Below are 20,718 nucleotides of genomic sequence, written 5' to 3' on the forward strand. Positions count from 1 at the left end.
AAAAGCCATTAAACTGAGCTTTAAGGAGATTTTTAATTACTTTTACCACATCTTCCAGCTGATTTTCACCTTGTGTCACTGGGCTCATTTGATCTATCAGCCTATTAAAATATTAATAGTGTGAGACCAGTTAATCAACAGTAAAAGGGCCCCAGCTCTAACCTGATTCTGACCTAACGTTGGCTCTCAATAGAGACTGACATGACAGCATTTGGCTCCAGCTCTATTCCCGGGGGTGGGCCGCCCCTCAGCACTGATCTGGGTGCGAGACCACCAGACAAAAGGCATTCTGTCCCCTCCAAACACCCACACAGACACATTTACAAAAGTGCAATTTAGCCTTGCCCTTCCTCCAGGCTGTGACCCTAAAGTAAAGGTCTTTCGTGGCAGTTCTTGTTCAACCTGTTGCAGCGGCTCATCACAGGAAAGGCTTCATAAACGCTGAGCACATACATAATTTGTGCCATTCGGTCTCATAATAAACACAAACAGCCTCGCACCCAAGCGGCCTCCAACCACAAATAATGAGAATTTACTTCCCCTCTGCAGCGGCAGTGTCACTCACCCACACGGTTTGCAAAAATACCCTGATGCACATTACTTACTCACCATGATTCACTTTCGCACTGTGTGGACAGAAGAAATGTCACAGTGCTGCCGAAACAATGTCAAACACAATACAACTCTGCCCCACGCACACAGAAATAGATGAGTGCCCCCTCCTCTTGTTGCCAGCAGGCTAGTGGGAGACTGGGGGGGGGGGGGGGGGGGTCATGCTGATTGTGTGTGTGTGGGGGGGTCTTTGTGAGCAAGTGAGGTAGGAGGAGAAGGGGAGAGGGAGGGGGGACATAGTGTTCTATTTCTCATAGACCAACAGCTGCTGTCTTTAGTGCACAGTGAAAGAGAGAGAGAGAGAGAGAGAGAGAGAGAGAGAGAGAGAGGGGGGAGGAGGGAGGACTGTGTGGCGTGAGGCAGTGCGTGTGCTCAGTGTTTAGGTGAATCCACAACCCTCTGGCTCACAAGGATAAAGGATCCTCGCAGAGGAAGAGAGGAGGGGAAAAAAGCAACCCAGGGATCGTTTTCCTCTGTTTTCCTGCATCCTCCGCTCCTCATTTTCTGTCTAGCCGCCGGCTCCCGCTGTTTGCATTTTGCCTCTCTTCTTTGCCCTCTGTCCTCCTTTTTCTTTTTGTTCCCCGCATCCATCTCGGCTTCACCTCGATCCGGAGAGACGGAAGGAAGAAGGCAGAGGCATCATCCTCCTCTCCTGCATGTCCAGCCGGTAAGATGCGCCAGCGCGTCGCTGCATTCGCCTCCTCCCATCGCTCCATTCGTTCATTTCTGATACTGAGACGAGTCTGATCCTTCCATGCACCTGAAGGATAAAGCGGTAAGGATGGATGGGGATGCTAGCTAGATGCTGGTGGCCCGTTTAAAGCGTTTTGGGTGGATGTGTGATGAATCCTGGAGGCAGGGTGGGAGCCTGTGGCCTGGCTACACCTGACAAACTCCGGTCAGCTGGGCTTCGCTCCGTTTCACCGCAGTGCTCAGAGCGCCACGGTCGCTCCTCAGCAGGAAGCGCACAGATGCGTTCGGGTCCATCCGTGCTGTATTTCCAGTGGTCGGTGACAGTTCGGTCACAGCAGCTATGAGAGGCGATGAACAGCTAAAAGCCCACTGAAAACAATAGCCCCAGATTGCAGCGCTGATCAGACCGGGTGGGTGCGCGCAAATAGAGTGGAAAACAGGGAGGAGGGAAGAAAAACCTGAATGGAGCGATGGGGGAGTGAATGAATGATGAATGAATGAATGAATGAATGAGGGTTAAAGCGTGGAGGGGTTTTTGGTGGACTAACCAGGGTCCATGAGGCCGTTGGACGCGGGTGTGAGAGCAGAAAGGGGAGCGCTGCCCAGCGTGCTGCCACACGGGGCTCCTTTGTGTGTGCGGGGGGGGGGAGAGAGGGATGCTTTGGATGAAGTGATGGATAAAAAGGGACCGTGTGATGAAGTGCTGTGTGTGTTTGAGTGTGTGTGTGTTTCTGAGAGGGAGGGAGAGAGAGAGAGAAACAGGAGCAGTTTAAAGATCCAGTCCACATCTGTAATTTAGTGACGCTGGTGATAATCCATATGAGTGGATTAAGTGCCTTAGTGCCGTTAGTTATGACACACACACACACACACACACACACACACACACACACACACACACACACACACACACACACACACACGTTAGTATGTAAATATATAGATGTGAAGGGTATAGGTATGTATTTATCAATGCAGAAATCACATCTTTTAACGTCTATTGACAAATTTTCTGTATGTCCTCGTGTGGATGATGAAGCCATCTACAGCTGCAACCACCCACTTACACGTATGAACAGCGAGGTGCGCTGCCAAAGCTGTGATAGCTCAAGACTCTCTTTTTTTTTTCCCAGCCTGAGATGGAATGGTGGCTGCTATGGTATTTACCCGGCTGTTGCTAGGACACTCCCTTTGAACATTTCAAGCGAGCCTCGTCATTGGCCTGCCGCGGTGATGCAAGCTTCCCTCACCCCACATCTTTCCTGTGCACCCATAGAAACATGCCCGTCTGCATTTCCTGCTCTCTCCTCGCTCCTTCCTTCGTCTTTGTCTCGCGCACCCCCCCCCCCCCAATTCACATCTCTCGCTCCATCATTAACTCCTCGATTCATCCCGGCTCTTTCCTTCCGAGCCTTTCGCTCTTCGCCGCCTCGGCACATTCTGTCACTTGCCTTCCCGTTCATCCAGTCAAGAGGCTCAGCGCAAAATGGTGTTGACAGCACGTGACGTCGTCTTCTAGCGCTGCATAATCACTCTGTCCCGCCGCCTTGCACACGGCCAGCGCTCAGCGATTCTCACTATATGTCCCACTTCCTCCGTCCGTACGAGGTGAACGTGATTAGGCTGCCTTGGCATGGATGGAGATGATCAGCTTTGACAGGGATGGGGGGTTGGGCTGTCAGGATGGAGGAGACTAATTTCTCTCATTCTACTCTATTTAATGTGGCGACTACAGCAGCCGACTGTACACGAACGTCCAACAACCCAGTGGCGTAACCTTATGTGAGCAGCGTATCAGAACAGAGGCTGAGGCAACGTGAGGTGCGGAGGCGGGGAGGGGACGGTGTGGGGGTTACGCGTAGCCGACTGTCACCCTGTCACCAGGCGTAGCCGTGCGGAAGGACGTCCCCCAGCCTCCGACCCCCGCGGGCCGACGCGCGACACGTACAGCGGCGCCGAAGTGTGTCCGGGTCCTCAAAAGTGTCACGGCCCGTGAAAACGCGCGGCGACAGCGAGGATGCTAACAGGACGTAACCTCAGGGTCCGCACTGAGAGACACAGAAACATCTGCCGCTACCTATCGAGCGTTGCTCAGCGAAGAGCACGACTAATTAGCTTGAGGGGGTACATTCTGAACGATTAGCGCAGCTGTTGAGAGTCTGACATCTGCTTTGACGCACCGCTTGTCACTGAATCCCAAACCAGCCTCGTTCTCAGACGCCGTCAGGATGACGCGTACGTGGTCGACCGCGTCGCGTTCGATCCTCCGATTCAAAAAAACACCAGCACCCATATGTTTGTCCATGTGGCGCAACTAGTACAATCCACGTTTCCTCTAAACACATCTAATCTTGTTGAGTGACTGACCCATCTGTCCAGCAGCATCTGTCATTCATCTGGCTGTCACCCGAGCTCCTCTTCCTGCTGTCGAGGTTCAATCTGGATCAGACCGGTATTGTACCCGCAGCCCAGAGAATTTAGGAATTTGGCTGGGTATTTATCTCAATCTGGTAATCTGGTGGTTTTAATCCGTTATCGCCAGAAATGAGGGATTACGCTCTCACAGCAGAGATGATCCTGTTAAACAGGGCCTGGAGTTTAGGGATGGAGGATACAGGATGGGGAGGGAGGGTCCAGATATGCAACAACTGTAATAACATATGCATAAAAGACCAGAAACAGGGAAATAAATACCGCTGTTTGAATTTAACAAGGACCCTCTTATAACCTGAACTAATTGATGGGTTGTAGTGTTTTCACTAGTCCAGAAAGAGGCAAAAACGCAAGGTTGCCAGGCAACCATCAGATGTTACTTTACTCCATCTAAGACATGACTTTGCCCACAACAGCACCTAAATATGCAATGTTGTTTACGCCATTTTCAGTAAATATTTTGCAATATTTTCAAAGCAATTTACCAAATCTGTGAACCAACGAAAAGTGAGATTTTATTCCTCATGACAATGCAACTGAGATCTAATAACTCTTCAGCGATATTACATAATGTTCAAAGCTGAAAAGCACTAATCCCTAAAAGTGTTGCTATATGTGCTGAAGGACGTCAAAATACATGATATGAAATCTAATAACGCACAGAAACAGTGGATCCTTCCTGTGTGAGTCTATTTCTAACCAGACAGGACTAAACTTGTCTCCCTCTGTCAGTAAACGAGAAGAGGGTGAGTCTGGATGTAATTAGATTACCTCAAATCAATTGGCCTCCACTAACATCAATATATAGTCCAAACGTTGACCCCGTAGTCATATTTAGGATCAATACATGCAGTTTGGCACAAAGGTGATGCTGGTTTAGGCTGATGGAAGCCCAGAGTGATCAAAGCAGGAGAGGAAAAGAATAATCGCAACAGAGGAAGCAGCGTTATCTGCTTAGCAATCGTATCACAGTCGAGGCTCCTCTGCTGCCTAATATTACCAACTGTTTGTTTACAGAAGCTCGGGGTAAATATATCACCGTTGGCAGGTGCACTCTGCTGAGGAGAGTCTCCAGCTCTACCTCCTCTACCTCCTGATGCTGTTACGATCAGGAGTCAACCAGCTAGAGCAAGACGTTTATGAAGGCCCAGAGGCTGAGAAAAACTGATCCAGAGTCAGTGTAAACCACAAATCCTTAAAATCAGAACGAAAACTGGGGAAACAATATGAATGGTCCATTCTTGTTTCCTAAACACAGCGTTACAGCGTGTTACCTGTGTGTGTGTGTGTGTGTGTGTGTGTGTGTGTGTGTGTGTGTGTGTGTGTGTGTGTGTGTGTGTGTGTGTCAGATCTGCTGTGCAGGACGCTGGGCTCCGTGCCTGCATTCGGTGTTTGATCAGGCTTGTGAGACTATACATAGTTATTTTCATTTTTTGTGCGCAAGAACACACACACTCGCTCGGTAATTAGTTCTGCTCCTGTCAGCGAGGATTTAACCGGTGTATATATTATTCTCTTTTACATCAAAAACACAATAAGTACTTGTCTCAAAAATAAATCATCAGGCAGGAACAAACCACAGTAAGGGATCCACCAACGTGTCCCAGATCACCTCCCCATCTCATCATTTACATCACGTTCCATCAGATTCCTGTTCCTACGCGTCAGCTTGGGGCCTATACTTTACCTGGCAGACGGTCTCCTACATTTAAGAGCTGCTGCTGCTATCCTGCTCCTCCCGACGGGACGGGGAATAGTGTAAATCTGCATCCTCTGCCATGTGAGACCCACTGCAGAGCATCGCCTCAGTCAAGGACGTGCTTCTGGTACGTAGAGGGCAGAGGACCTGAACGCACAGGGCTGAATATAGATTCTAGACTACATGAGGGTCAAAGGTCAGACCCTTCATTCATTCTCTGTCCCAAGAACAAACAACATATCGGCCTATTAACATCTACACTGTTCTATATTTACAAATTCTCAGGCTTGTTAGACACGTAAACAGGCATTTAGACAACTGCTAAGAAGGTTGTTTCACCAGTTGGTGTTTATTACCTGTTTGCACAATGCCTGTGTGAACAAAGTAAATAAGCTGCTACAGAAGAGGCATGTGGACAGACAGACAGACACTGTCCTGCACGAACGAAGGAGAGTTTAAGGACAGAGCAGAATTACAAGACAGCGAGACGCCAGGGAGTTGAGTTCAAGCTGCCTTTATGTGCTCTTTTATAGTTCTCCTTGTCGCTCGCTGTCTGTTTTACAGGCTCACACACACACACACACACACACACACACACACACACACACACACACACACACACACACACACACACACACACACACACACACACACACACACACACACTTACAGTAAAGCCACCAAAAGCATGACATTGATTCAACTCTATGTCGGGTAAACATACGCTCACGCAATAAAATCTATAAGAACGCCACTTCAATCAGTTCTACTCAAATTTATATCAATCTTGACAAAATGGGCTTCGCGATTAGATACACACACATCTAAACCTGTAAAAGTCAAGCCACATCAGTCCGTCATCAACAACCAGCAGTTGTCTGTACAGATACTGTATGGAACAAAAGGTGCACCAACAACCCATGAATCTGTACTGGATGTGCACACACGAGCAACACGAGCTAAAGGCCTATAACGCGCCCTCTGATAGCAGCTAATTGCCATTCCACATCACAAGGAACGCTAACAGGAGCCCTCCGTGCTGCACATCCACCCTCTGACAGCAAAAACACCAAGAGGAAACTCCTCTTAAAGCTTAAATTCAGGCTTTGGGGTTCAAAAAGCCCCAGAGCAGAACTGGGTACGCTTAAATATTAATGGCGACATTAAATATAAGGCGTGTATTAATCAATGTGGTGGAGACAAGAAGGAAATCCTCTATACTGCACTAATTACAGTAACCAATGTAAATGTACTGGAAGCATTCACCCCTGTGATATTTGCACAATTAGGACGGCACTGGGTTTTATCCATATCTGGGCAAACAAGCCAGTAAATCCCTCAGTTGTTGACCCACTTTATTCTTCAACTTGAAAAATGGTCTCAGTGAAACAAGTGAGCACAATGGAAACACATTGGAGTGCGGCTAAAACATGCTGCGTTATGGCCCTCGCTCCATTTCTCTTTCTGTCTCCTTGCTCCGTCCTCGCTGCTTTTCTTTGTCAGCCGGGCACAATGCTCATTTGCAATCGCCTTTTCATCAAACGCCGTGCACTCCTCCGGACTCAGCCCGTGTGTGAGAGAGAGAGAGAGAGAGAGAGGGAGAGAGAGGGAGGGAGAGAGATGGAGGGGGGGGGGGACTGGAGAAATCCTAACCTCCGTTCATCTCCATCGCTCAGCTGTTCTCCACTTGATTTTTCCTCCTCCGTCGCCTCGGCAACAGATGTTTATTATGTTGTCTTGGATTTGTGTGATTGTGTATGGATACGTGCGTGTGTGTGTGTGTGTGTGGGGGGGGGGGTCTGGCTGTCTGACTGACTGGCTGGTTGTCAAAACTCATCTTCTTTCCTCTTCTTTCATTTCTTCCTTCTCCTGTTTGTTCCTTTCCTCCCTCATTTTTTCTTACCTCTCTCTACTTCTTTTTCGAAGCCTTTCCTCCTCTCTTTCTTCTCTTTTCTTTCACCTGCTTTCCTTCCTTTCATTTTTTAGTCCCTTCTTTCCACTTATCTGCCTCCCTTCCCATTTCTCCTTACTTCCTCTCTATTCCTTTTATTGCCTCTCCTTTCCTTAATTTAAACTCCCTTGACTGCAAACACATCTGAAAATGCTGAATTAGCCAAGTTCAGGTAGATGTTTGTGTTAATTGACTTACTTCATCTTTCCCCTCCTTTCACTTGAAAAGCACATGAGCTGCACGCACTGGTCTCTGTCTTCAGGGAGAATGTGCCGTGAACAATGAGGTAGAAGATAGAAGGGGGATATAAAAGCCACGTGAACAGAGAGGTCAGGGGTCGTGCCGGGAGAAGATGAGTGAATCAACGGCTTCATAAAGGGGGGATAGGGGTGAGCAGAGGGTGGGGAGAAGGGTGAGCAGGCAAAAGGTTGAGAAAGTCTGAAAGAGACAGAGACGGAGCAAAGACAGGAATAATCACCGGTGGGACTTTTAAAGAAAGACCTGTTCAGTGAGCAGAACTAACATGAGCTGAGTAGCTCAGAATCTTAACAAAACAGACAGACGTCTGCATGAAGTGGCTTCGTGATCTCAGAGTCCTCCTCTTTCTTCCTGTGACTCTCTCGCCATCGCTGCAGGAAATAAAATGGGTTTTAAACGAGCGTCCCTGCGGCCACAGGAGCTGGACCGCTCCTCTACAGCTGCTGCTGCTCTGGAGTCTGCAGAGTCGGCTCATTTGATTAGCGTGACACTGATTCACGACAGGGCTCGTCAAGTGGCCGCGTCGATATAAATGTCTTCCTGGAATCGCTGTTCAGCGTTGACTTTAAATACTGTGAACTCCAGCATTAACAGCGACGTGGCAAATTAAAAGAAACACGTGACTGTGATTTTAAAGATTAATTTCAGATTCTGACTAAGCTCCCAGTCATCAGAGCCACTAACACAGAGGGTCAGTTAACTGTAGATATGCAGATGTAGGATTCAGCTGTTTATTAACACAAAACAGAGACTCTTCAATGAAGATTTATTAAGAATGTCAGAGGTAAACCTCATGAAAACTATTTGATTTCCCTTCACTATCTAAAACAAACAACAAAAGCATTTTAATACTGTACTATTTATGTTCCACCCCCATTTCACTGCTAATGGTGTTTGCAGCTTTATCTCACCTCCACATGCTGGATACAGCAAATAGAAAGAAGAAAGTGAAGCTTATGTGCAGATTAACTATTGCCAGGCAGGCAAACAGGTGGCCTGCAGCTCAAACAGCAAAGTAAAGCACTCAAGTAATTAGCTAGAGTTGAAGATATTAATCTATCAAAATGTCTTGCCACGCGCCTGAAGCAGGAGTAAAATTAGTTATCTGCTCTCAGTTTGATTCTATTAAAATGTAATAGGTGGGACATCAGAGCAGGGACCTGGCTCTTCTGTAGTGGCAGTTAAATTATGTGAGTTGTTTTACATGTACTATTTACGAACTGATGGAGTTAAAGTCAGATTACAAACAAGCAGCAGGAGCAGTCGCAATCAGTTACAACCCCACAATTGGACAAGTCAGCGCCTTCGTGCGCCGCACGCGCGAAACGATTGGGAAAAGTGCGGCTCACCTGATTGAGAACACAGAACATTGCCCGACGTGAGGTTGCCATGAGAATAGGAGGCTGCGTTTCCCTGGCAACTATTCTTCAAAATCCCCCGCCTCGCCGCTGTCTGCACTTTCTCCCGATGAGATTCGATGATGCAAGGGCAGCAGCAGAAGTGTTAATAGTTACACCAGTCAGGGCGAAAAGACAACACTGGAGTCATAAGAGACGCACAATGAGTAAATGGGATGGATGGAAGCAAGCTTCTGGCTTCATGGGGTGGACTCATTTAAGCAGCAGTCATCATTTGTTTACTGGTTTATAATGAAGCCCATAATATCAATACTAATACTCTGAGCCAAAAATGAGTTAAATGACTAAAAGCCTGCAAATTTTTCTGTTTCCACATTGATGACTTCCTATGCTAATGTCCCGCTCTCGCTGTCCCTCTGTCCGTCTCTCTGTCAGGTGGTGGGTGCTGATGCTGTAACCACTGTGTGGAGCCGACAAGCCCCGGTTGATGCAGTGAAGTGTTCCAGAGGGATAAACACAAGCGAAGGTAGGAATGCGAAATGAAGGCGCCGCATGGAGACGCGCGGACAGTCGCAGAGCGAATCAGCTGGCGGGTGGGGGGGTGGGTGGGTGGGTACAGTAGATGCAGGCGTGCCGCCGCCGCTGAATGGGACCGATTCACAGGCCACCGCGTACCCAGTCAGCTGCAGGGGGACAGATAGAGAGATCATTGTGGGCGGAGGCGGAGCGGAAGGGACACAGATGGAGAAAGGGAGTTCAGATGGCATTATTCATGAGTTAGTAGAGGTTCGACTTGAAGCTCCCGGGCTGTAACAGGGCCGCTCTTTCAGGGAGCGCTGAGTCGGGGCCGCGTTTGCCTCTCAGCCGTGTGGGAGCCCGGTTCCTCCTGCCGGGGCTGCAGATGAGGGCCGTGTGCTTCGCAGTTGCATAAGGGAAGCACTTTGCTCCACTTTGCTGGCGGGCCGTGCGTGTGGCGTGTGTGTGTGTGTGTGTGTGTGTGTGTGTGTGTGTGTGTGTGTGTGTCACAGAAACTGAAACCAGCAGTCACCAAACACGCTTCCTAATTCACAGAATGTCTTAATGGCCTCCGATAGAGCCAGCGTGGTTTGATGTGCGCATGTTGCCGGCCTAATGGCGAATGCGTGTTTGCGCTGCCCAGTCGTCGCCTCTCCGTTCTACCACTTAGAACCGCTTGCGCCCGAGGGCCACCGGTGAGACCGAACGGCCTCGTGACAAAGATGCGCTGTGACAAGACGGGGCCAGTGGAGCCGAGACTGTGCTACAGAGGAGAAATAGAGAAGTGGGGAGGAGAAGAAAGCTGGAGGGGATATTTGTGAGGAAGCCAATATGACGTCAGAGGCAGAAAAAAAACAGAAGGAGCTCTCTCTGTTTGAGAATGAAATGAAAAGTCGCAGACACACATGATAGTAACACAGCCAGAGGAGGGACGGCGCAATCTAGAAATCTCCATGAGCGCTTGGGTTTTTAGCAGGAGATAGAGCTTAAACAGAACCGGCATAGCGCTCGCACACACGCACGCACGCAGCGAGCAGAGAAAACCACAGGCCTTTAAATAGACGGCTGAAAAAGAGAAGTGTGAAGTGGACAGAGATGCAGAGAGAGAGAGAGAGGGGGGGGGGGGGGGCGTAAGAAGAAACGAGCACGAGCAGAAGTTTATGCTGTGTGTGTTTGTGTGAGAGAGCAGTCCAGTCGCCAGTCCCAACCTGGATTTTAGTCCCAGCACCAGTTTGACGGAGCGGGACGAGGAGGAGAGGAGGCTGGAGAGGACTGAGGGCTGAAGGCGAAAGAAGAAGCGGTAAGGCGCGAGAGGCGTGACGGCCGCCGGTGTCTCGATTCGCCATGTCGAAGGTCCGCGGCGTTTACCGCACGCGACCTTAAAGGCTGTTCGCTGCCGGAGTGGAAAAGGCTGCTGCATCAGCTGCGCTCCGAAAGCAACTCAGCCCGAGTGTGAGCGAGCTGGATGCCGTTCTCCCTCCCCTGCTCCGCTCTCCACGTCTCGCGCTGCGGCGAACAGACAGATATTGCCAGGCCAACGGTATCCTGGCAACCGCGAGCCGAGCTCTGCTCTCAGGATGGACCACACGCTGCTCCAGACTCTGCGCGTGTGCGTTCGCCTGAGCGCGCGTGGCCGGTGTGCAGCAGATAGGCAGATAGACACACACACACACACACACACACACACACACACACACACACACACACACACACACACACACACACACACACACACACACACACACACAAGCACGTGCACGCGCTATGAATCGCAGGTGACTTCGCCTTTGCAATCACCTTGTCAGGATGAATATGAGCCTGTTATTCATGTATTCATGGCGGCGGAGAGGGCGCGCGCCTTGGAGCAGCTGGTTTTAAAGTCAGGAGGAGACTGGATTTGTTTTATATGCGTGGACCGATGCTCTCAGGTTCGACCGGTGACTCAGCACACGCCCCCCCCCGCCCCCACTTGGGTGACCGTCCGCCGGCTGTCTCAGCGGCGTAACTCTACTCCCCGCTCGTCCGGCGCTGCTGCATTGCAACGCCCGCTCCTGCTGAGTAACGGCGAAAAGCAGCGGCGGCGCCTCGTAAACACGCTCGTGCCGGCCGTCGTAAATCAGCCTCGCGCGCGCCGGGCAGCCGGGACGGGCTTCAAAGGAGGGGCCGGCGTGCGCGCGCGGACCGGAAGGGCGAGACGGAGAAAGTGAAAGACGGCGAAGAAACCGCCGCGTGATGAAACAGACAGGAAGCGTCGCGGCGGAGCTGTGCGCGCGCGCCTCTTCATGGACAGCTGCTCAAAATGTCAGCATCACACATCTGCACATCAAAAGGTGGACGATTAAAGCGCCATAGCGCACGTGAGGTCTGGGCCTGTATATCACCTATGCACACAGAGCCACTGTCTGACCAGCCGTCTGACCAACGTAATCTAATGACGCCTGCATCACTGCCTCCATGAAGCGCTGGCATCTGGCTTTTGGTTTGAAGAGCTTGTCATACAGTATCTATAGAGTTGTCTGCTATATTAGACAAGCAAAGCCCCTACATAGCAGGCTTTTATTAGGTTACTATGATATTGTAAATGGATTAAAACCCCTGCTCAGCTCCAGCGGCTCCCGATGACCCAGCTAAACGATCCGCTACTGGATTTGGGTCCCGCTCTAATCAAATCCAGCACACGCCGTCTATGGAGGCAAAGCGTGATCGCCTTGGCTTATTGCTCCGACCGAGGGCTGCAGGAGGATAATTAGACAGGTGCAGACGGGTGAAGAGCCGAGACGGTCCCAACGTGCTGTGTTCTCCATGTGCATGTCGTGCTGCCAGGTTCTGCGTACTGTATGCATTTTGTTGTTTCCTCCCGTCCAGGTCGCCAGCCATGGGGAACCTCATTAAGGTCCTTGGCAAGGATTTAGAGAACTGTCCACATTTTTTCCTGGACTTCGAAAGTAAGTGAGCGGCAGGGTGTGTGCACGTGTCGGTGTGCTTGAGTTGTGGGCGCACGTGTTTGTGTGTGTGCGTGTGTGTGTGTGTGTGTGTGTGTGTGTGTGTGTGTGTGTGTGTGGAACAGAGGTGTTGAGTGGGATGCTGGCAGGATGGGGTCAGGGGTCAAATCTGGATGTGAGCTGCTGAGTTGTTGATGATGTCACGGAGTGTTGTGGGTGTGGTTTGTCATTATCAGGTGCTCTTTAGTCCCACTCTGAGGGATTTAATGTGCCAATAACAGCGTACAGGGAGTGGTTTCGTTTGTTTTAAACAAACTCTCAACATTCAGGCTTAAATTGAGATTGGATTAAATCATTATTAAAAGATACGAGTGCCCTGTTTGAGTCAGAGGTTGCTCCACTGTGCTATCAGTGACACAAACCCCTCGGGACGACATCTGACCGTAACGTGTCATTTTAACCGACTCTAGAATGTTGGGACCAAATTTGGGTCAGTTGCCATGGCAACAGATACTTCATTTTAAAGATCTGGCTCCAAATTCTTGGCAATAATAAATTTGATATTAGATTCAGATGTGATTTGATCTAGTTCCAGTCACGTTCTCATCTCCGAAGCAAAGGACTCGAGCCAGTGCGTTGTGCTATGACTCATACTACAGGAGTGGGATTAAAGAGCCTCTGTGTCCATGTTGCCATGCTTCACCCAGGACATGATTCCACCACGCCATTACAACAACCCCCTCGTATCCGGCCCCTCACCCCAACACCTTCACTTCTCGCACACCACACACACACCACACACACACACACACACACACACACACACACACACATGCAGCCCACTCACGCATACACACACGCACACGTGCACAACCCCCGACACCCATCCCCTCATCACCCACAGACTTCTCCCCTCTTTCTGTTCCAGGGGGCTCATGGGAAACCTCCTGAAAGTGCTGGCTTGCGCCGAACTTGAGCATGGCCCAATAGTTTTCCTTGACTTTGAACGTGAGACCATCCGCTTCTTATTTTTTTGAGTTATTCCTTTCTCTACGTTGCCTTTTGCTTTTCTTTCCCTCATCTCACTGATCTCCGCGGACCCTCGTCCACCTTCATTCTCATTTTGATTTCCTTCCCTCCTCTGCTCGTGTCCTCGCCACCTTCCTTTCTCTATCATCCCTGCCGCCCGGACTGGCATTTATTCACGCGCGCCACATGCACAATGCCGCCGTGACGCCGTAGCAAAAACACAACAATAAAGCTTTGATCTCAGCTCCGGAGCAAACAAAAAAGTCCGGCGAAATGAACGGCCAATGCCAGTCCTGGGTGAGTCAGCGTTGTTCAGGGATGATGAGAGCAAAACAAAAGTCTCGCGTCAGCCCTTCACCTCCTCATATCCTCATTCCCTGTTGTGCGACCTGTGTGTGTGTGTGGTTATTGAAGTAAAGCGACTGATTGAAAGAAACTGTCAGACGGCGGCTGAATGAAGCCTCCTCTACCTTCTCCTCTTCTCATTCTCCCTGTCAGTACCAGCGCTCCACTGTGAAATGTCCATCTTAACAATTTTATCTTCATTCTATGTAAATTGGCAAAACAATATCTAACGGAAAAATGTATATAGGGCTAGATTATTGTTAAGATGGAGCTATTTTGCTGTGTATGCTGCCCCTCGTCAGCCACTTCCCCTCCTCAACAGCGGGTTTCCTCCTGTTTGTTATAGTGTCGGAGGGGGAGCTCACTGCTGGCGAGTGACATTAGCTGTCAAACAGGTTGACCCCCCCCCCCCGTTCCTTCCAGCCTCTGCGCCATCTGTGAGCTCCTCCTCTCCGAACCGGAGGCGCCGTCGCCTCCGTCACGCGGATCAGAATGGTGTCAAGTCACAAATCACAGTGGCGCGACCAGCGGCGGGGCACAAATGAGCAGGGAGAATGTTACGCTAGTATGTGGAGGCCGATGCTTAACAACCTTCACCCACAGTCACATCTAAAGTGAGAAGCGTTGCGGTGTCACAGGGCACTTCAGTGCTGCTGTTTTTAGAGCAGCGAGCTAGAACATCTGATAAAGTCTGAAGCTGCCGGACATTAGTCACATAACATCTATAGCTATGCCAACTTTAGGTGAACAGAGCAATAAGAACTTACCTATAAAGCAACCTGTGTATGTCTGATGTGTAGTAAACCTGTGTTTACTACACATTAGTGAGAAATATTCGCAATAAAATAGACTTGCTGAGCTTATTATAGCGTCTGATGTGTGTAAGATAGCAAAGATTGTGTGATTACTATTTCTCTGCAGGGAGGCACTGCCTCCGGGTGCAAATATAATCAGCAGCGCTGCCACATGCAGCGAGCTGCCTGGCACGCTCCCACTCCCACTCCGTACCTGAGTCACACGTACCGCCATCACCGGAACCAGCGCCGACCGCGGGCGGTGACTCACCAGGACGCGTCCCGGGCCGCGTGCGCTCTCTCCGCGGCTGTGAATGGGAGTCGGCCCACGAGGCCCCGCAGTTAAACCTCGAGGGGCGAGATGCCACAGGGGGAAACGGGAGGAGAGATAAACATGAGCATAATCCCAACCTGATGGGACTGTTAGACGCTCAGCGGGCTCCGTATCCAAGCGCTGCAGTACAGGGATGTTCACTTTGTTTCTGTCCAAACGGTGCTCTGAGGTGAAAGTGACTTGTCATCTTCTGGTCCTTATTGACTGAACACAGATGTGTACCGTCAGTGTGTGACGGAGCCTGACTCAAGGGTCTCTGGCAAATAATATAAATTATTATTATTATGTTATTGCCCAGATTTTGGCCTCACGTGTACACGAAGGCCAACCAGCTCAATTAAACTCTTTGACTCAATTAGCTCAAGTTTTCATCTGGCCTTTAAGTATTTCATCCTCTCAGCTCCTTCCTTCCTTCCTTCCTCACTAACCCCCTCTTCTCCTACTTCCATCATTCACCCTTCTCTGCCATTGTTCCCCTCCTTGCTCACATTCTTACCTCCCCGTTTCTCCCCGCAGACGCCCAGCCCACGGAGGCCGAGACGGCCGTGTGGAACCAGGTCAGCGCCGTGCTGGAGGAGGCTCACGGGATCCTGGCCGAGCTGCAGTCCTATAACGGCGCGGGCCAGGAGATACGAGAGGTGATTGGCAGCGGGCGGGAGACCAGCGTGGGAAAAGTCAACGCTCGCGTGTGACTCGCGCGGGTGAAAGCCGGGGTGGTGCTCTGCGTACATGCCGGGACGGGGATGTGTGAAAGCAGCTCCTCAAACAAACACTCCACCCAACGCGCTGACGGCGGTGGCCGTGTCGTGGCCGAGGCTGTGCTGAAATCTGCTACTCTGGGCTGCGCTGCGTAGAACAACTCGCCCGCTTCCTCTGCAGCGCGAGCGATCGCTGCTTTTGGCACAGCTCCACTGTACATGTTAACAAATAGAGCTGAACCGCTCCGTCTCCACAGCCCCGACAGCAACGGCAGCCTCTTCCACATCATTCTGTACTCCTGCAGATAAATGAGAATAAGCCGCACCGTTGCCAGAGGTGACGTTTGGGGGAATAATTTGAGCTTTTCCCCCTGAATAAGTAGAAGCTAGTCTGAACCTAGTCCTTTTAATATAATGGGGAAGTTGGACAGAAAGAGAAACTGACCATGCATTATCTGTTTGTACCGCCAATCTAGAGCTGAACAAGTCTACACATTATAACGATGCTGTTAGTGCAACATTTACAGAAATAGTTGCAATCCAGTAATAGTTGTTTATCTTTAGACATTTCAAAGTTTTGCTGTCTCAAAGTGTTTCACTAAAGTGAAATATGGCCCTAAGGTTGAGGGGCAGGAGGGATGGGGAGGGATTTTAACTCATCTTTGCAAAGTCACATCTGTGCCTCTGCTCGTGCTCCTCGCCTGCAGGCCATCCAAAACCCAGGCGACCTCGCGCTGCAGGAGAAGGCCTGGAACGCAGTCTGCCCCCTGGTGGCCAAGCTGAAGAGGTTCTACGAGTTCTCCCTCAGACTGGGTGAGCGTGAAACAAAGAACATTTGCTGTCAGCCAGCGGTTAAGGAATCAGAGGAGGAAGGTGAGAGGGTTTGTGGGGGTGTAGCAGCAGTAGAGGAGATACAGAGGACAGCATCGCTCAGTCATGCTTTTTTAACAGCACCAGTCGAAGCACGGATATACTTTAGTCCTTTTGACACATCTTCAACAGACAGATTCTGTACTGTGTATGTGGCAGCCATTGCTGTGACACCTGACAAGGACAAACACGTGAAGCACAACAAATTAATTTGAGGCAGATTCAATGACAAGAGCCGTTAAGTCAGAAGAGAGCTGCTCTCAGCGCTGCCACCCATTCCTTTATACAGTCACACATACACCGCGATGTCCTCTCAGCCATCTCTGCAGCATCCTGACCTAGCAGCCAGGCAGCCGTTGCTACGGAAACAGTGCTACATGTTCGTCCAGTACTGCGAGAGACTGGAGAGAGAGAGAGAGAGAGACTGGAGAGGGAGAGAGAGAGACCACTTGGTTGTCGTCTGTGCTTTGCCTTCCAATAATACTTCAGTTTCATGGACACTGTGTTCTCATCTCACTGCTCAATGAAGACGAACTCGAAACTGATGATGATTAATCTGCGAGATACACAACACCACGCATCTCCTAGACCTGAAATGAAACGGATCCAGTCCCAATTGCCACTTCGACGTGTAGACGCACACTGTCTGACCACAGTCAGTAAACGCCGTGAGGAGTCAGCGCTCAATCTTTGTGCTAACAGCAGGGGGTGGAGTGTGATCTCTGTCCAGGCCCTGCACATGAAACACTTCAGGGCTTTATTTATAGACGGCCCTCATGCATTTTTAATGCGGAGGAAGGGACGAGGCCTCGGGAGGCTTAACTACTACACAGAGCCTCTGAGGTTTGGCTCCGGTGTCTAATGTGGTAGACGCAGCAAATCAGAGGCTTAGGCTCAACCATGTCCAGTGTCTGACACATGGGGCGTGTATGGTCACTGATACAGCAGCTTCAAGGTTGTTCAGCTGCAGTGTGGCCACATTTATGTTCATGGAGATCTAATAAAATAGTTCAGCTTAGATACGTTTCTATGGCTGTGATGCTGATGCATGGTCCAACACTTCCATCCCCGCCTGGGTGTTTTGGAGCTCCTGCCGCGCTTTAAAAGCGCTGCATCCGTTTTTTAAAAGCCCAACAGGTGATGGGGTCAAATCCAGATGCCGCAATTTGCATTTTGCCGGGGTGGATGTTAACGCGCGGGGTTTGTGTGCTGGCAGAGAACGCCCTGCGCAGCCTGCTGGAGGCGCTGACGAGCCCGCCCTACGCCCCCATGCAGCACCTGGAGAGAGAGCAGGCCCTGGCCAAGCAGTTCGCCGAGATCCTCCACTTCACGCTCAGCTTTGACGAACTCAAGGTGACGGGAGCGCTTCTAGCAGCTGACCTTTGACCCCCGAAGGGCCCACTGTACTTCTAAACAGCCACCCGCTTGTGTCACTGTGCAGATGACGAACCCAGCCATTCAGAACGACTTCAGCTACTACAGGAGGACCATCAGCAGGAACCGGCTGAACAACCAGCAGGTGAGAGAGCGCGCTCCGTGGAACCGGCGTGGCCTCGCTCTCGCTCTTGAATCATTAATGGCTGAAGAGGAGGTGTTGCTTCCCTCCGAACCACATCAAGAGCAGCGCGATCATTGTTTCATTCGCCATTTCGCTCACGCCAATTAGAGCCTCGGCTAATTCAGTGCACCGCGATGATCAGTCTTATTATGACGGGATATCCTCTTGGCTTTGCCGCGCAGCTGGAGGCGGAGAACGAAGTGAACAACGAGATGGCCAATCGAATGTCGCTGTTCTACGCCGAGGCCACGCCCATGCTGAAGACTCTGAGCAACGCCACCACCAAGTTCGTCTCAGAGGTACGTCGTCGTTTCACTGATCCTGATCTGAGCGATGCAGTTGAATGTTTGAATTGTAAGCGCCCACGCTGCTGCTTTTCACTGATAAACTCCCATGCATGACTAAATCTTGGAGTTTTCAGTCCCTTTACTCGTACTTGGAGGATGCAAACTCGGCCTGTGTTTAATAGCAGAAAGAAATATCTGATATCACTGAGATACAAAAAAAAGTTCAATATCACTCATACATAGAAATTCTCCCTAGAGAACCAACCTCATTCCATGCACTTCTACATCCCACTGGTTCCTAATGCAGCAAAAAACACAAAAGGAGAAATACTTTTAAAAGTCCATACAACATTGAGTAAAGCAGTTTTACAGTGCGTTTGTCGCCCCCTGGTGGACGTGTCTGACGTGTTGCGGCGTCTCTTTGTTCCGTCTCCAGAATAAGACCTTGCCCATAGAGGACACCACAGACTGTTTGAGCACCATGGCCTGTGTTTGCCGTGTCATGCTGGAAACTCCGTGAGTAGCCTCGCGTCTCTCCATCCACTCACACCTACTTCAGCCCCCACTCTCCTTGTGCTTCTTCTCCAAATGTCACAGGACTCGGTTTTCATTAACAGCACTTTCGAAGCGGAGACAAAAGAGGGATTCTGGGGTTTTCCACTAATTCGGTTCAAACTGATTAACCAACTCCCTGAATAAAGACACAATCCTTGTCCTTCATACTACAATTACAAAGTTTCATCCTCCTCACTGCATGAAAAAACGAACCAATCGTCCTGACTCTGACCCGTTTTCTAGAGAATACCGCTGCCGGTTCACCAACACGGACACCATGCTGTTCTGCATGAGGGTGATGGTGGGTGTCATCATCCTCTATGACCACGTTCACCCCGTCGGAGCGTTCGCCAAGACGTCCAAGATTGATGTGAGTATCAGACGTTAGAGGAAGTATCCGTTTGGACTAAATGGCTTCATTTGACCATAGAAAAGTGTTTGGAGGGCGAGTAGGTTGAAAGAGACGTCTAGTCTGGTCACAATGAAAATCAGTTCTAGCAGCTGCGGCTCAAACATCCACAATGATGGTTTGAAGTCGGTGCATAACAGATTGACTGATTGTTTAGGCTCATTGTGCTAATAAATCACCTGCATTTAGTTTGTCTGAATGCGAACTGATGAATGACTAATTAATTAAACTGCAGCTTTTTGCATTTCCACAGTTGAATGACAATTATAATACTACATGTCTGCTGGTGTACGCTGCATATTTATTAGCTCCTTGACATCACTTCCTGTTCTACGAGCGTCTGAGTCAGTGTTTGGCTGCCGCTGCAGCAGCAGGTGAGCTGGATGTGAGGCCGCCGACCTTTCTCTGATGCCCCGTGTTGCCTTTGTGTTCCGCAGATGAAGGGCTGCATCAAGGTGCTGAAAGAGCAGCCGTCCAATAGCGTGGAGGGACTCCTGAACGCGCTGAGGTGGGTTGGAAGACGAGCCGCCGGGACGAGGGACGAAACATCACACATCTCTGATTCCTGGCTTGTCGCTCTGTTCCTTCAGGTACACGACACGACATCTAAACGATGACAGCACCTCAAAACAAATCAGGGCCCTCCTACAATGAATGAAGAGAATGGTCACGGGAGAGGGAGGAAACGCAGGAGGGCACCTGATGGAAGAGGGAAGTGAAGAAGAAGAAGATACAAAACGCCAGTGGCTGATTAACCTGTTTGTTTACAAGGAGCAAAGGAAGTCATCTCCAGGTTAAGAGCAACCTGATGATAATAAGGAGGAGGAAAATAATTATATATATTGTCAGCTGTCCATCATTCTGTCTCTCATTTTGTAAAGTAAGCAAAGAGAAAAAATAAGCCAGAAAAGAAAGTATAGATATATATTAAAATGAGTGAAACACAGGAAGCAGATGAAAACTAAGTAGGATTTAAGAGAAAGTTATATTGGAAGATTTTACGTCAGAACCAAACAACGTGAAAATGTACAAAAAAAAATAATAAGATCATGTTCCAGCAGTAGTCTGACAAGTATTTTTGCACATACTTTTAACAAAGCATTTCCTTTTATCCTGAAATCTGATCGCAAACTGGTTCCCACTGCCCCTCGCACACGGCTCCGTCTCCTTCAGCTGCACTGATCGTCCCCCGCAGGCGAATTCTGAAGCAATATGATGGACGCGCTCCGGAGATTTGCTTCCGCCTGCCTTTCGTTTCTTTTTCCACGTCAATGCAGCTGATGGAAGGTCTTTTTTACGATGCCTCCATCGATACATTTGCGCATATTTTTTTTTTAATCTTTTCCATCCGCATAACGTGCGACCTTGCAACACTGT

The 20,718-nt window shown here is 49.8% G+C and overlaps 1 protein-coding gene across 5 annotated transcripts; it reads left to right on the top strand.

Moving 5' to 3' along the window:
* Positions 1–959: 959 nt before the first annotated feature.
* On the top strand, positions 960–20,709 carry fam49al (family with sequence similarity 49 member A, like). 5 transcript variants are annotated; one of them, XM_029166664.3, is made up of 12 exons: positions 960–1,279; positions 9,440–9,530; positions 12,386–12,465; positions 15,481–15,602; positions 16,370–16,475; positions 17,749–17,885; positions 17,974–18,051; positions 18,273–18,389; positions 18,814–18,893; positions 19,176–19,302; positions 19,779–19,849; positions 19,932–20,709. In XM_029166664.3, the coding sequence occupies exons 3-12, from the start codon at positions 12,396–12,398 to the stop codon at positions 19,993–19,995; spliced, it is 972 nt and encodes a 323-aa protein (XP_029022497.1). In that variant the 5' UTR covers positions 960–1,279; positions 9,440–9,530; positions 12,386–12,395; the 3' UTR covers positions 19,996–20,709. The 5 variants fall into 5 exon arrangements, with proteins under 5 accessions (XP_029022497.1, XP_055368675.1, XP_029022499.1 ...); XM_055512700.1 differs by lacking the exons at positions 960–1,279; positions 9,440–9,530; positions 12,386–12,465 and adding exons at positions 9,647–10,820; positions 13,391–13,470; XM_029166666.3 differs by lacking the exons at positions 960–1,279; positions 9,440–9,530 and adding an exon at positions 9,648–10,820.
* Positions 20,710–20,718: the final 9 nt, after the last annotated feature.

This window comes from Betta splendens, chromosome 11 (genome assembly GCF_900634795.4).
Source record: "Betta splendens chromosome 11, fBetSpl5.4, whole genome shotgun sequence".
Classification (NCBI taxonomy): domain Eukaryota; kingdom Metazoa; phylum Chordata; class Actinopteri; order Anabantiformes; family Osphronemidae; genus Betta; species Betta splendens.